At 41.4% G+C, this 17,521-nt stretch overlaps 1 protein-coding gene across 1 annotated transcript in view; it reads left to right on the forward strand.

Annotated features, from left to right (window-relative positions):
• The window catches only part of cadm1a (cell adhesion molecule 1a), a gene marked incomplete at both ends in the record, with an annotated part of 96,781 nt that overhangs the window by 51,797 nt on the left and 27,463 nt on the right, over positions 1 to 17,521 (forward strand). The window contains 2 exons of the mRNA XM_080014218.1: positions 3,376 to 3,548; positions 17,246 to 17,335. Of these exons, the coding sequence (XP_079870344.1) occupies positions 3,376 to 3,548; positions 17,246 to 17,335 (263 nt within the window). The remainder of the gene's footprint in view (positions 1 to 3,375; positions 3,549 to 17,245; positions 17,336 to 17,521) is intronic.

Consider the following 17,521-nt stretch of genomic DNA (forward strand, 5'->3'; position numbering starts at 1 on the left):
TGTGTGTGTGTGTGTGTGTGTGTGTGTGTGTGTGTGTGTGCGCGCGCGTGCGCGTGCGCGTGCGTGTGCGTGTTTAATTCCATCTCATATTTACCACTAGTCACTCCTTCCTGCCTCGATCGCTCTATTGTTTTTGAATGGACGGAAAAAAGTTTCAGGAAATAACAGTCGCCGACAACAGCCTTGGAAAGTAGCTTTTGCCTAATGGAGGCATCTTTTTTATGCCCTTTTCCTTGTCATTGTGGTCTTTTTTAACTCTCTCTTTAGCAATTCTCATTCTCCGTCGCCTCGCTGTGACAAAGTGTGTGCTGTGGCTCTGCCACTGCACTGTAAAACCCCAAGTCACGGCAGAGAGCTGGAACTCACAGTCCACAGACACCTGTGTTATACATGTTGATTTTTTTTTTATAGTCGACCTTTTGCATTATAATGAACTGCAGCCAGTGGTTGTTCTCTACAACCAGGAGGGGGAATTTGTATTTATTTGCGCTTAAAGTTGTTCTTCCCACCAGGAGAGGACCACAGTGAGAGACACTTCCTGTATGACTTTGCTTTCACACAGTCTGAGAACCAGAAGAGTGCACAGTCACCAGTGCAGCAAATACTGTATGCACAACCACGTACCTGTGTGTGTGTTCCTATTATCGCCCAGCGAACTTTAGTGTGTGAGTAAAAAAAGAAAAATGTATTTTGGGACGTTCCACATCATCATAAAGCCACGCCACTTCCTTCAGCACGTTGAGGGTTGATGATGACGATGCATAGAAACTTTTACCAGTGTCTTTTCCGCAGTGCATTGCTGGATACGCTCGCCAGCGTAGTGTGCAGTGCTTGCATCCTTGGCATGCAAGACACAGCACCTATACTGTAGTACACTTAGGCACTTAGATACTGGCTAGTTTTCTCTTAAGCAACAACAATAACACATAAGCGTTCAATTGTTTTCATGCCGACATTTTCGATGCCGGAAAACCCATGTAGCGTACCACCTCTACTTTAACATTTAATAATTAATTATTAATTATTAATAATTTGAAATTAATAATCAATAATTAATCATTAATACTCGTCAGGGCTCCACTCCCATGTTGATTTAATTGGGAGAAACGAATGGGTTTCATTAGGGTAAATCAATCATTAAGCGTAATTAATCAGTGTCAGAAGGATTGTAGTTTTGGCCATTTACACTGACTACTGAATTAAGCTCGTATGGAATACCAACACATAACCTCTCTACAATAAATTGATTTATTTTATTATACTAATCTACAAATGTAATAATTGTAAACATAAAAAATGAAACGGTATAATAAATGATTAAGAAAATAAAATGGTAAAGGCAATAAATGATCAAGAATAAAACATGCAATGAATGAGTGCAGGATTTAAAAAATGTTGAAACACTTCACTAAATCAGAAACAATAGCGAGGTAGAAGTTCATTTAAAGTAATAAAACGAGAAACTCTAAGGGGGATATTTGTCTTCTCTCAAGGGGGAATCATTGAAATTCGACACATCAACCAGAATTGGAAGCCTCTCAAAGTCTTATGGATCGTCGAGTAGTGGCTGGTAGTTTCAGCTGCTCCCCAGAGCTTACGTGGGCTGGGTGGACTTCATGGGTAGGTACTGCCACTCATCTCGTCCGCCAGTGATTTTCATCCACGTCGTTGTGGGATTCAGTGGTCAGCGGTTAGGACGGGGCCAGGGAAGCGCCAATGTCCAAGGCGGACTGGAGCGGTTCTCTGGCTTGAGAAGGCGTCGGTGTGGGATGATCCGGGGGGCCGTGGTCTTACTGTCGTGGAGTCCCTCCGCTTAGACTGGTCCGACTCTGCGTAAAATCTAAATTGCGCACAGACTTTAGTGACTTTAGTGAAACAACAACTTAAACTAAAATAAAAGTAAACTTCTTAACCTCGAGTGAGGGCTAACCTGAAGACTCAGCGGCCAACGGCTTCTCTTTAACACTCGCCTGAGGGGTTGGAGTTTGGGGTGTCTTCTGGCCTCAAAATGGCGGAGGAGGCAGAGATTTTGGTTCGCCTACATTCTTATTGGCTTTTGATGATTCCCTGACTAGTGAAGGTAATTTAACTTTATACACAAAAGTCACATATCACACAAGTCACACAACACTGTGTCCAAAACGATTGATGATTTCAAAACATAAACCTTTGTGATAATGTTTACATACAAATGAATAAAAATAAAACAAAACACATGGTTCAGGCATCAGTCATTTTTCACAACCATTCTCTCAATGACATAACATTCGTTAGTAATTAACTATTAAGACAATCCGTATTATTATCCGTGTTATTAACTTTAAAAGCATAATTTCCAAACTTGATAAAAATAAACATCAATAACAATAATGTTGCCTGAATTACTGATGAATCTGACATTGGTTCATATGAATTCAGACACAAAGGAAAGGTTGCAGATGCTAATTATCCAGGTGGGTCTTTCATTTTAAGACCTGGCCTAGAAGGTTCAAAAAAAACAATACACATTCCGGGTGATTAGAAGGAGGGAAAGAGAGGGGGTTAGTTGGTTCAATTTCGGCCTTGGATCACGACCAGAGCCATTTGGCCCCTGTGATGCCTTTTTTCGTTCAGCCTCCTTGGGTGGAAATCCACCTCCCTGTCTGGGAAGCGTCCCAAAGGGACATTGCCATTGTTTGGAAATGCAGATAACAGTTAGCAGATCCTGTGATCTCATATAGGTTTGTACCACCTGCTGTGTGTCCCTGAGGAGAAGAGAGTTGATGCAGACAGTCCGGCAGCAGTGAGACAAGATAAAGCATGATTATACATTTCTAAAAAAGTGAATGAAACATCGCTCTATTCAAAGGTAGAAATGGGTCACGTGCTGTGTGTGTGCATGTATCACTGCCTGCACTCTGTGCAATTACCTTTCTGATCAATAGTACAGTAGTACAGTACAGTAGTACTGTATAGTAGAATTTGTTGCTTTAGTACATTGAAGTGGACTCTCCGCCCCCCCACGTTATGGAACCTCCCTTGACAAATAATTAAACATGTGGCAAGAAGCTGGCAAGAGTTTGAGAAAATAAGGAAAAAAGATGAGATAAAACTTTATTTATCCTGCCGAAATACAGCTGTGCCAAGAGTTGCTCCAGATCATACATAATTGGAAAAGGTGCATTAAATGGAAGGTGCATAAGTAAACACATAATAATCAAAATATTAATGGAAATACAATATACAGTAAAACCCACTAATATAATCTATGTAGGTAATAATTCTAATGTTCTTTGAAGGCTGGTACTTGGTCCGGAAACAAAAATGTAATCATTGCATCCATAACATTCTTTCACTTCCTTACCTTACCCTCACTTGTTTGTTTATCTTTCCCAGGCCTCAGCGCTACACCTGGCTCAAGGTGGACGATGATGTCCCGTCCCACGCCGTTATCACCGGCGCCGACCTGTACATCGAGAACCTGAACAAGTCCTACAATGGCACGTACCGCTGCCTGGCCTCCAACGCTCTGGGGGAGGCCTACGACGACTACATCCTCTACGTCTACGGTACGCCGGGGGGTAGAGAGGTTTGGGGGTTGTTGGGGGTGTGCAGGGCGGGGTTTACAGTCTGCGGTGCCGCCATCTCCAAACAAACGGGCGTCCGCGGCCTAAATTCCCCCTCACTGAATCCTTATCTCCACTCCCACATCTTTCCTCCCCTCTAATACTGCATTGCTGTCATTTTCTTTAGCCTTCCATTAGCCTGCTTGAGGGGGTTCGCCATATGCTGCCGCCCCAAACTTTTTTTTGCGTACCAACCATGGAAAACAGAGCTCTACCTCCACATCGACGCCTCAGTGGATGTGGTCTGGTGGTGATACTACTGTCACTCTAGCGTTCACTGCGCTACACCTGCACTCGCGGAGCGCCAGAATTGATCTTTTATGCCCTCGCTTTCCTTTGTTTATTTACTTACTCACTTATTTATTTTCTGTGTTACACAAAAAAAAACGGTGACACGTTGACATGACTGGATGTTATTTACGGAGCAGGAGATATATTTGTCATGAGTACATGGAAGCTGTGCTTTGTTCAAGCTGTGATGAAATGTTTGTGTGTGTTTTGTGTGTGTGTGTGTGTGTGTGTGTGTGTGTGTGTGTGTGTGTGTGTGTGTGTGTGTGTGTGTGTGTGTCCACAATTCTTTGTTGGAGGGTCACAAATCTGTGCCCATATATAACATATTTTAATAAAGAATCTTGCAAACAAAACAAATTGTCATTTAGTACGTGCACAGGTGTACAGAATGCTAAATGAGATTAAACTGGAGGTACTGTATATGAATGGCTTGCATCGCTGATGCATCATTTGCGTCACGTAATCATAGTGAAATGAATGCACAATGTCCCTATAAATAACTGCAATGATGTCCGAGAAGCCATTGTTCTTTACTCCCATGGCACTCACATGTAGTATGTAGTACAGCATTTCGGGCGGATAAACGAAGTACCTCGTCCTTGATTTTTTTCTCGATTCTTCTTGATCCCTAAGCAACCAGACAGACAGTCCTGAGGTTTTAAAAGCACTCCTATTTGAGGAGGGGGAGGCCGGGGGGAGAAAAAATACACAATGATAAAGAGCGTATAATGCAGCACACCAGCCGCTGAAAAGGCTGGCGACGAAATACTTCCTGCCATTAAATAGAAAAACTCCACCTGAGGCCCCAACCTGGCTCAGAGGCCCAAACCTGGCTCTCTCTGGCTTGACAGCTCCGAACAAATACAGCAGTAGGCCAACATCGCTCTCTGTAATGCATCCCGTTCCCAGTGTTGTGAACCTAAGTGACTGACGGTGCCAGGAAGCCGGATGACACTAACAACGTTAAAGGATAGGTCAGCTATTTTTCAAACCAGGCTTTATTAAAATGTGGTTCCCATCATTTATAACTTACCACGGTGCATTTCCCCTGTGCATTTTCACTGTGCATACTTCATTTTATCAGGTTTTTCACAGTTCTATTGCCTTGTTAGCACTTCCAAATCAGCTCTTTTGACAAGATCCGTACTGCAGCAATTGGAAAGTACTGTTAAATAAGATAGGATATTAATGTTATTCAAAAAATGCACGAATATTATGTGATTTTCCTGTTTTTGAAAGCGAAATTTTATGGGGTCGATTTTTTAAAGCTTGAAACATTTGCGCTAGTTTCTCAAAGTGTTCAGCAAGATTGTGCAAATAATTGAAATCAACATTTTAAGACCTAAGTTGAAAAATAGAAAAGCTATCCGTTAACAAGGTAAGAACACTGCCTTGTGCAGAGAGAGAGAGAGAGAGAGAGAGAGAGAGAGAAAGAGAGAGAGAGAGAGAGGCTTTCCACTCACATCACCACAGAAGGGTTTACAGTCGGAGCCAATTGAAGAGGGCTCTTCCAGCCGAATTGCAACCAGCTGCCAACCACCAGGTGGTTCCCAGCCATCTGCCATCGGCTGGAATTGCCCCTCCTTCTTATGTGTCCTGACAGGGCGTGTTTAATTTAGACTGTAAACACGCCCATTTATATAATTGCAGTGTGTCACCATGGGATGGTGCTAACTTCACAAAAAACATTCCCAAGAGATTTCAGATTTCCACCCCTAACCCTAACCCTAACCTATTACCTGAGATATTGTCCTTGAATCCTGACCAGAGGTCATCTTTCAAAGTTCAATTGTTTTTTGTCATATGTATTAGAAGAGATCTTAATGCTTTATTTTAATCTACATAATGCACAGCTTTTTAATTTCTGTTACTTTTATTTACATTTTTTAAATTACAAAGTTCAATAGCTTTGTAATGAGAGTAACAATGCAAGCATCATTACCGGTAATGGCATTCTTTGTCTCAGAGCCAACTCAACTTTACATAATATATGAAATAAGGGTATAGTAGTGATAGTAGTGATTAAAATAAAACAGTATTTAAAAACTGAATTTAAAGAGTATTTAAACAGTAACATTTTAAACAAAAAAGAAAAGAAAATAGACGAAATAAAATGCAGACAATAGTGACAGTGAGTCAACTTGATAGTGGACATCTTAAATAGTCATGGGCCACAAAAACGCAGTGTCATACTGAATGATAAGATACACCCAGTGTTGTCAGACAAAACAGGTATGCAGTGCAATACTTGATACATTAAAGTGACTAGTTTTAAAGTTTTACTAGCCATTTATAGGTTCTAATCTTTGGCCTTTTGATTTCAAAATTAGGGTTTTTGATCAAATTTTTATTTTACTTAAAATAATTGTGAAATATCACAACAAATTTCTTCATTTGAGTCCCTCTGTCTGAGAAATGTTAAAAATAAATCAATAAAAGTCGATCGAATAAAATCAACACCAGGGATATAATAATAAAATGTACAAACGTTAAAGAGACTAAACTGTATATGTTTCCTTCTGAGCATTCAAGATTGTTTTGCTGTTGATACAGTTTAAACTCCATGGTTTACTTCACGGATTAGTTGCCAACTGTTGAATAAATTGCCAGATGATAGTTAACTGGAAATTTGATTCCCCCTCTACAGAGAGGAATGTTCACCTCTCAGTGAGAAAGGGGTGGATTGCTCCATTAAGATGTGGAGATTTTAATCAAGGTGTCAGCGTTTGCATATGTGTGGGTTAGGTGTGAGAGCTTCAAGACCTGTTGGCTGACACAATAATCGGCCATTAAGTGGAAACAGAGAGATCAGAATCAGAATCGGAATCAGAAATACTTTAATAATCCCAGGGGGAAATTACTGAGATGGCCCAAGGCCTCACCCGTGGTCTGCTTCATAGTCACTCAAAAATGTGTACTGCGGCAATTAGAGACAAGTACTGTATCCTTGGGTAAAAGTTGTAGACTGAGAGGCCCCAGACAAATGATTATAAAAAAAAAAAAATGGAAAGTAGGAAGCAATAGGTAAAACAGCAAAAACATGTGATAAACAATAAAGTGTGATGCAGCAATACAGATAAAAAACTATCTCATACTGTCAATAGTCATGATGCACAGATGGCCAATTACACTGTGTGCATGCATGAGTATAAGGTGCGCACACGGCACACTGTGGGACAAAGAGACCCCTTGCTCCTATATTCAGAGTTAGGTTTACGGAGTTAGGTTGAAGACAACAACGTTTTGAATATAGCATGATTGTATTCATGAATTTATCAATTTACAGTAAAGCAGTGGAAATGTACATTATGCTTAACCGGCATACTGTACATATGCAGTGTAACAGGCACAGGTAGTTCATACTTTTACCTAACCCTGGTCTTAATCTGAGGTTGTGTGTGTGTGTGTGTGTGTGTGTGCGTGTGTGTGTGTGTGTGTGTGTGTGTGTGTGTGTGTGTGTGTGTGTGTGTGTGTGTGTGTGTGTGTGTGTGTGTGTACTGTGTATATATATATATATATATATATGAGTGGGAATATATATCATCAGGGACCTCACAATACGACGCAACATGTTTTCACACATGGGGGGGACTCCCTGAGGGGCACTAGGACCTGGGGGAGCTCCCCAAGAACCTGGCACCGGTGACGCTGATGTGACATCATCCAACAGGGTTTCAGAATGAGTTCTGTGTTGTATTTACTCCTAACTTTCACTTATTTAACATTATCAATCCACTAAAATTTGTTAAGTAACAAATTTGAGGCGAGAAATAATCAATCCAGTTACTGAATCTTCACTCATATTAGATCTTGAAGAAATCATTTAAAAGTTTGTTCCCACTTTCGTAAAGCATAGCCTCACTCGCTCGGGGATTTTCTGTTTCATTCAATTAGCTATGTTAATTGATTATGTTATTATTTGTCAAGTTTTTTATTACCGCTGAGCGTACGTGGGCTGGTCTCCACCCAAAGCAATGCGACTTGACCGGGCTGACTCAGTCCGAGGGACAGTGGTCTTACGTCGGGACCCATCACCGGCACTTCCATCACTGAAGGTTCAGTCCCTGTCCTGGAGTTTTAAGAACTATGATTGTTTGTACGGTAGTGCCTGCAGCGTGGACACAATTGAAGGGACGGTTCCTCCAAAAAGTCCTGAGAATGATGAAAATGTTCCTGCCGTGCAAAAACGCACGATATGGCGAGTTTTGCGATACATTAAGTATTGCGATTGAATTTGTTGCGATATTTCACATTTATTTTATGTAAATTAAAACACCCGTTACACACGGTTACACACTGTGTTTTCATTAGTTTTATTCAATTAAATACACCTACAGAGAAAAAACTCCTTCATTCTTTCAAATCATTTGTTCTTTAGAATCAGAGATGTATATATTGATTATATTAGATGTACAAATGTTCTATTCCATCTCAGTATATTTTTAATTAAACAAGCGCAAGATTGCCCCATACACGCAAGTTGCTTTACGTTTTGAACCACGGCTCCCCCCCGGTGGACAGATAAAGCATTGCAACTGCTTTTCCACAAATGCAGTTTGGGGGCGTTGTCAGGCGCCAGCACAAAATTACATCATCGAGGGGGAAATAATTACAAGCAAGGTCCAAACACGGACCCGACACAGTCCCTGCATGGGTCAGCCATGCTCCAATCACGAATCTGCCTGGGCTCTGTCATGTTCCAGCTGCCCTCTCTAAGTGGCTCCCTACTGTAAGTTGTTTATTCCCACGTATCCAATAAAATCAGGGTTTTTACCTTCCCTTCCCCACATCCCTTTCCTCCTCGAGTGGCAATGTCTGTCTCTCTAATTCGGCCGCTCATTGCCCCCATTTCACCCCATTGTTCTGTCCATGCAACAAGCCACCGTCCATCTCCTCTCATGCAAGGAGGTTGCAGCCGCTCAAGTCCCCCTGTAAAGCCAACAGGCACAACTCTTGATAACAGTGATCCGCGTGATAGTCATTTGAAGGTGGCGGCCGCAGAGAAAAGCGGTGGAGGCCTCTTTTGATTACAGTTTAATAACCGCTGCCAATTCATGTTGACTTGTTTTTCATTTTGCTTTTTATTAGAGCCAGACACTCTCTGGGTCTTAGCGGTAAGGGCAACATACACCTTGGTTAATGCTGCTGTTGGATTTATTGCTCCAGATTGATTCTAAGTTGGTGTGATCTATATATAAATATATATATATATTAGTCTTCCAAAGTGTTCTGTCTGTCTGTTTGTTTACACAGCAGAATTTAATTTGGCACCACAGGCCGAAGATTTTTGAACATTAACAGAACGTATTCCCCGTAACTGTATTTTCCTGGTACTATCTGTTTCAACTATGTACAACAAAAACGACATTTGTGCATCATAGTCATCGTTGGAGAAGCCATCAAGTCACAAATGCAATCACTCAGTAGGATTTTTTACGGGTAGAAGGGAATGGAGATCCTTAAGAGATGGAGATTGTCATTGATTTGCATGAACCTTTTCAATACCTAAAATCTGACTTGTCAAACCTTTATAATGCTTCAAATTGTTTTGTTACATTTATGTAATGAAAACATTTAATAATTTATTTATCCCAGAGAACAATGTGAATGTGAATTGGTCACGTATTGACATGATAACAAAAATGAGGACACCCAGAGCAATGCTGAAATAAGTCAACCTTTATTTAAGTAATAAGGCAAAAATGTATTAAAATGGCGGAAATAGTGGAAATAGACACTTTTTTGCTTTTCCTCATCATTGTGAAGTAATTGTTGATTGCACAGTGTACAGTAATGGCTAGAGAAATAATGACATCAGCGTTTGGATTGGTTCCCCTATAAGCCTCGCTTTCACAATGCAATTACGCTGCCACCTGGTACGATCTCCCGGGAAATTGAAGTCTCGATTTACGGCACAAGGGAAGCGCGTCAACCATTGTGCAACCAAAAGAGTTAGAGCATAACGCTCTGAATCACTGTCCCAAACCAGACAAAGTGGAATGCAGTCTGGCAACTAACTCACAACTCAGTTTAAACGGCGACGTCGAAATGAGCATGATGTCTTTGGCTACGTTCCTGCTGCAAGCCTTTGTATTCAATTTGGATTTATTTCTCAGATACAATTTTTTTGTTTGGCTGTTCACATTGGTTTTTTTTAGTGTGCCCGATATCATGTTCCAGTGTGAACGGGTCACGGTCCTGAACTGACCTGCATGCGCAGAAGTAGCAAAGACGTCACACGCAGCACGCTGTCGTACGGAAGCAAACACGGCAGGCAATTGCACAGTGGTTGTCGGGCGGCCTGGGATAATAAAAAGTTTGGGAAGGCCCGCTCTAGACTGATGTAAAAGTCGCATGAATTCCAACTGGACTTTCAGACTGAGGTCGCATTGCAAAAAATCAGACCTGTATCCGATTGAGGACCACATATAAAAGTGGCCCACTTCCGAATTGAAAAGATCACATTCCATGTGATTTGTGCTGTTTTCGCTGCCATGAAAAACCTGAGTCACATATGAACAAAAAATTGTATTTGGACGACTTTTGCCTGCAGTGTGAACGTAGCCTGAATAAACTGATGTAATCCTTCGCTATTTTGAACAGCGGAGGTTCCTAGTCACATGTGCGACACAGCTTACTTTTAATTCAATACAAAATTGGGACAATTTCAATTGACCTCTTCAGTGAACATGCTTCTTACTTCTCTCTTATTTCCAAAGTGGTGTTGATCATTTCTTCACAGAGCTAGGCTCTGAGTAAAACGTAAAAGGGACCCGGTGGTCTTTACCACAGCGGCGCCAACAATACTAGCAGTCGGAAATGTTCGGGGTGGAAGTTGAAAAGTTTTCTGTTTCCACTTAAACTACAATAATGAAACAAATCGGAAAAAAATAAATCAAATGAAACAATTTGTTATGCCTGTATGTTTGGAAAGATCTTTTTTTAAGATAAATAACTTTGTTAACCTCAACCTAAGTGGCAGGTGTTTACACAATGTGGGAGCTAAAAGATGAAACGCTCATGCTTTCTGTGGTTGGAGCCCAGACTGCAGAACCTTTCCAAATCCTTTTGTCAGAAGAAACAAAAGATGAAGAACATTTCTCACACCTAACCCTTATTTTGCTATGCCATCACAAAACAAAACTGTAACTGTAGGGAATGTTGGACGAGTCATAGAGAGCTTAAATAAAAAAGATCCCATTTCGATAGATGGTAGATTAAAGGCATTTCATTAAACATCTAGCTTATATTCAACATAGCTTTAATCTAGTGTTAAAGGGTTTTTGTCTTTTCAGCCGATACTCAGGGCCATATTCACAAAGGGATTGCGCGGCTTTTGGGGCCGCTAAATGGGCCACAGATAATAGATAAAGCGAGCGTGTAATTCACAAAGCACCCGCAAACAGTGAAATGCACCACTGACTGCGCTGCCGGGCAAATAGCGTCTTGATGCACTGCTGCTATTTGCGCATATTTAAATGAGGCGTTATGCATATATTTGGTGCAAAATTGGCCCCTTTTTATGCAAAAGAGCCTCGTTGCAAAAAGCGTCTAATTCTCAAACATCGGCGCTAATAGCCTGACGCAGTTACAGTGAAAATATTACCGTCTGTAGAGACCTGGTGGTAACTGCACGAGACCAAAAAATACATTTTAAAAAAGGCAGCGCTGCGTGATTGTCTACAGGGAGCTGGTGCAATTGAAGCACATTTATAAAGGGTGCCACGTCCAGACTTTCTAGTGATCGTAAATAATATTTTAACATTATTGTAATTATTTTTACTGTCACAGTATCCAAAGTTAACAGTGCCAGCCCCTGGTGGTTTTCAAAACGCACTCCAAAAGCAACTTGTTCACACTTTGAAATATTTATTTTACAAAAAATGGTTTACAAATATTGACAAAACCGGTTCCCTAATTCCTTTGAAATATTTATTTTACAAAAAATGGGTTACAAATATTGACAAAACCGGTTCCATAATTCCTATTCAACTCAAAATGTATTGTATAAGCAACTAAATGTTATAGAGAATAGCGATAAAGTGGTCAAAACTGGCATTGAACCACAGCCTCCATCCGACATCGTTGCTGCGGTGGCCTGAAGCCAAGGACCATGGACAGCTGTGCTCAAACCCTGTTTTTTTATTGGAAAGAAAAAAATGAATAAAAAATATGGTTATTATATACGGAAGAGTATAAGGGCCACGCAAAAAAAAGAAATACCCCTGTGTTTCGAGGATAAACTCAGAATTCCGATGCTGGGGGAGGCCCCGGAGTGGACTGAGTGGAGCGGAGTGCACACCCTATTATGCATTTCAGCTTTCCCCGTTACGTCTTTTTATTTTAGATGTGTTTACTTTCCCACATTTCCTTATTTAATTAAAACAAAAAAAGCCCTGTGCGCTACGTCCGCAGAGCCATTGATACCTGTCTTCCTCCTTCTTTCTGCCATTGTCCTGCCTACCGTTCTTGCTGCAAAGCCACCATTTATACTTCGCCACATGGAAACTTGCGATCAGACGCAAAACCAGGGCAGTTTGCACTCAGAAGCAAAACTAAATGGGCGCGTTTGCTCTGGCATATCGTTAGCGCAATATTTTTTGTGAATTGGACGTGAATTTGCAGCCACAATCGATTCTTTGTGACTTGGCCCGTTAGTGTTTTCAAAGGAAGATTTATTTTTATTTGTTCTGCGTATTTATTCCCTCTGGTGTTAACACTGTGTTCCCTAACTCAACCAATTTCATCGGCAGCCGTACCCGTTGGGTTGTCTCGCCTAGGGGTGGAGGCTCTGCACAGTCCCCCGCGTCCTCTTATAAAACCCATAACAAAACAGTGATCCATAATCCCTGACAATACAAAAAGGTGCGGTGTCTCGGCATGAGTGCAGGTGAAAGTCAATAAAGTTCATTCTGATAGAGGTGTTCCAGAGAGAAGCCGTCGGAAAAGAGGGAATGAAGCGAGGGAGTGGGGGGGAAGGACTGACTGGCACACACGGAACTAGTCTTCCGGCCTGTTTCTTTTAATCTTCTTTCATCTCTGCTAAGTTTTTAATGAGCTATTGACACTGAGGATGGCAAACATCTGCCGTACCCCCCCCCTCGAAGTTCATGATGGGATAAAACCAATTAAGTGGCACCACTGCTGAGCCGCCAAGATGGCACAAGCTGTCTCTCGCCAGCCAGCCATCCCAGAGGACCACGCCTGGCCGCCTCGCCCCGGCCACTTGGTTGGCCCACGCAGCCTTTTGTTTCATCAAGAGCCTTCTTTGATGGTAAAAAAAAATTAAAAAAGCGTGGAATATGTAAAGAGATTCAAAAACAAAATGTTTCATACATCAGCAAAGTGCGGAATTACTCCTCCAGAACCCCTGAAGGCTTTGATTTGCATTTGGACTTCACTGCAGGCAAAATTCTAAGGACCTTTCTTTCTCCAATTTTATTTAAATTGATACTCTTCTAATGAGGGTCTTGAAAAGGGGTTTTCTGAACCATCAGCTGTGAAGCTATCCATGCATAAACTATGAACAGCTTCTGCCGTCAAAGAATAACAATTTTAGACAATACACAGTCTGTCTCTTGTTAGCCTTTTAATATCTACAACTTTTATTGAATCTACCCACTATGGAAATTCATAAGTGACTTCAAGATTTCAATCCAAATCCCATTGTGTGAAATTTTTTATTTTAAACATAGTCTTTGCTCTATATGGATGCGTAGTACACGCATATAGACCTCGTTTGGACCCGGCATGTTGATTTACTCTGGAATTGATCACTCCTTAGAATCTGAAATGAATCATTTATTTCATGTTCGAAAGAAAAAAAGATTAAGATTAGAATATGTTTTTATATTTGATTATTCAATTATATATTAGATTTGATTTTAAATTCAATTTAGCCTGCATGTTTGATAGTGTTATGCACATGTTGCTCATCTATTGTGAGGCCTTTCTGCTAATCAGCCTCCCAAACAGTTTTTTTTTTTTCTTTTTAGTCCTGCGCCTTTTAATAACCCCCACAGTTTTCAGTCCATTTCAAGGCAATCAGAACAGCATGGGAGCCCGCTAACCAGCCTGCGTCCCCCGTTGCTTCTTATCATGAAGCCCCGACCACTTCGACAGGGAGGCCGTCACTTTTGATATCTCTCCGTGGTTTTTTTTTTTAGCCGAGGCAGGGAAGTCTAATGAAGAAAAAAAGGAGTTGGCAGTGGGCGGGAAATAGCCTCTCGCAGAATGCCTGTCTTACTGCATCCTGGAGCGCTGACATGTGTTGGTGTGGGTGTACAGTATGTGCTTCAGTATTGCTTCATGTACTCCATGTATTCCTTCATCTAGTGCAGGGGTGTCCAAACTTTTTTCACTGAGGGCCACATACAGGAAAATATGCGAAGGGCTTGGCCACTCACGAGAGGTGAGGTATATCGCCTCACCTCTAGTGTATTAAAGTTAGCAAAATCAATCAAATGTAGGTGAATTATGCTTGATAATTGAATAAAATTATTGTTAAAAGAAAAACAAACAGCCTACATCACAGATTTCCATTGATGAGTTTTCATTTATTTTGTTACAAATATGGTTGGCAGCACATTCTCAAAACAGCAGCCTCAGATTGCTTTTTCGTCAGCATGGTGATCCCCCTTCGTATAAAGGGGGACAAATAAGGGGAAGGGGATGGGTATATTTCAAGCTTGTTATGCAGATAAGTTACTGGGCTTGTTAACACATCAACTAATGTTTGTTAGAAAATGTTAACTTTAATTGACTGAATTTATTAAGTAATTGGGCCTTGTAATTTTTTTTAGAATTTTTTTATTTCATTTTACCTTTATTTAACCTGGAAGTCCCATTGAGATCAAAAATCTATTTTACAAGGGAGACCTGGCCAAGGTAGCAGCCCTACAAAATTATCTATATAAAACACGTACATGATGTACAAATGAAGCATGAAGAATTCAAGCACAATGGCCTCTCAAGAAAAACAATGACATTCCTCCCTCACTGCATTCTTTATGATACTCTTAAAATCATTAATAGATATCAATGTTTGATTCATATTAACACATGAATACTGTGTAATATATTTTTTACTCACCGATGATGGGAGCAGCGTTGCACTCAGTTGGAGTGGTGATGCTGCACTTTGGACTGAAGGATGGCTGGCAGGTCAGGAGTAAGTTTGATGGTTGAGATGCAAAGGACATCACAGAGATGGTTGTCAGTCATTTTGGTTCTCAACCTGCGTTTGTTCAGAGTTGAGGGCGAAAATGTTTTCTCACATATGTATGTGGAGCCGAACAGACTCGTCATTCTTTTTGCGTGGCGTCTCATCAGAGGAAAGTTGGACTTTTCCAAGCTCCAGTGGAAGTCAGGTAGGGGGGGAAGCTGATTTGTCTGTAGTTGAGTCTTCATCGAATTATCACACTGCATTTTGATAAGTTCTAATTGCAGACTCTCTTCCACCTCTTCTGCATCCATCAGGAAGGGAGTCGAGAACAGCTTGATTTATTTCTCAATGATAGAAAAATCTTGGAAGCACTGCAGCACCGAGCCGCGACTTAGCCAGCGCACATCAGAATGGTAGAGTAGGTCTCCGTATTGAGCTTGAAATTCTATGTTGTAAAGCCCTCGTGCTCGAATTATGTTGACAGTTTTCACAACAGTGTTCATCACATCGCCAAGCCGGACTGTCTTGGCACAGAGGGCTTCTTGCTGGATGATACAGTGCATTTTAACAGCCTCACCTCCACTCTCTTGCACCTTGCCACACACCATAGAGGCCATTCCTTTGCGCTCGCCTGTCATTGCTGGAACTCCATCCGTTGTAACTCCACACAGCTTGACCCATTTAAGTCCCATCTTGTCAATTGCATCAGACACAGCTTCAAAAAGGTCCTTACCCGTTGTTGTGCCCTTTTGACTCCTAAGATCAAGCAGCTCCACCGTAATGCAAAAGTTATCGTCAACTCCCCGCAAAAAAAATAACAGCTATGCGGTTTCTGTGGCAACTGTGCTCTCATCACATGCAATCGAGTAAAAATCAAAAGCACAAGCTTTGTCTGATACTTGATGATTCGCCGCACAACTGTGTTTCTGGACATGCTAACGTTGTCGAATTCTCGTTCTTTGATTGCTCTTGTTTTGTGTGAAGCTGCCTCGTTCAAGACAGAAGCTCCACCTAGTGTTATAACTAAGAAGTACAATACAGTCAAGCGCAAATTTCATGTGTGGGCCATATTCCATTATATTTTTAGAATTTGCTGCGGGCCAATTAAAAATGGATCACGGGCCGCAGTTGGACCGCGGGCTGTAGTTTGGACACCCCCGATCTAGTGTTTCCATAGCCAGTAGAGCGCAGAACCCCCCCCCCCCCCCCCCCCAATCGTGAATATTAACCCACTAACCCCCTCCCATCAAAAGCAAGATGTGGAAATGAAAAAATCGGCACATCTCCAAAGAAAGTTCACTTAACTGTAGCACACGTAGCCTGAACCTGTTTTCCAAATGAATCACGCTTATTGTTTTGTATTTTGTTGCACAAGATAAGACTTCCCCCTCCTGTCAGTACCGTTCCTACTTCCATTCCTACTTCACGTCTGCCCGCTAATAGAACGTTTCTTGGGGAAACACTGTCACTGTCATTTTATTTTGATGCATCAAGTCTTTTGAGGTTGTGGAGGTTGTGTTTATTTGAACCTGTTGACCGGGGGATGCACTGGGTATGGTTGTTCGCTGCTGATATCTGCTGACGACACTATTCCTTTGCTCAAAGGTAGTAATAGGATAATCGTTATATAATAATTTCATTAATAATAGGGCATGTTTTGTTTGTTAGGGGGCCGTCACACTACTACACTAAGTGTAACACCCGGTAACACACGCAGCCTTCCTAATGACCTAATCGGCCAAATATGATATATTCAGATTATTTCTATTTCCACGATTTTGCAAATCTCCTTCCCGGTGTTTGAAGGTTGAAAGTTCACCGTGCAAGTGCCAGATATCTAGGCTTGATGCAACATGGAAACTGGTATCTTTTGCCTTGTACGAGTTGACAGCGCGTCTCCTACTTAGTACCCACAATAAATATCATTTTGATTTACATTATTTACATTGACAGTTACGAAATTACTTATTACACTTGCACTTATAGGGAGGAAGAAATAATATCTTTGGACCGACAATATGAATCATGACAATTTGATCATGAACAACCCCCCACAACACCTCCCCTGCATCGCCTCCACCTCCCCTCCATTCACAGAAGCTTTTCTTTGTTTTTCACTGCTTCGTGCATTCATTTTCTCATCCACCACCATACGTTTGTCATGTGTTTTGTTTACCCCATCCAGATGCACCCACAACTCCCCCTATTCCCACCACAGCCACCTCCACCACCCCAGCCTCCACTGCCATCATCTCCCACCTCGAAGCCACTCAAGGTACAGTATTGCCCTCACACGCTGTGTTTGTGTGCATTTGTGTGCGTTTGTGTATGTATGTACGTGCGTGTCAGTGTCTCCCAGGTCACTACACACATTGTAATTACTTGGGGGGGTCTTTTTTTTGAAGGGCATTTCAAAACCTCCATCAAAATAAAAGGAAGAAAGTCCACCACAGGTGACCCA

This window comes from Zeus faber (genome assembly GCF_960531495.2).
Source record: "Zeus faber genome assembly, chromosome: 14".
Taxonomy (NCBI): Eukaryota; Metazoa; Chordata; class Actinopteri; order Zeiformes; family Zeidae; genus Zeus; species Zeus faber.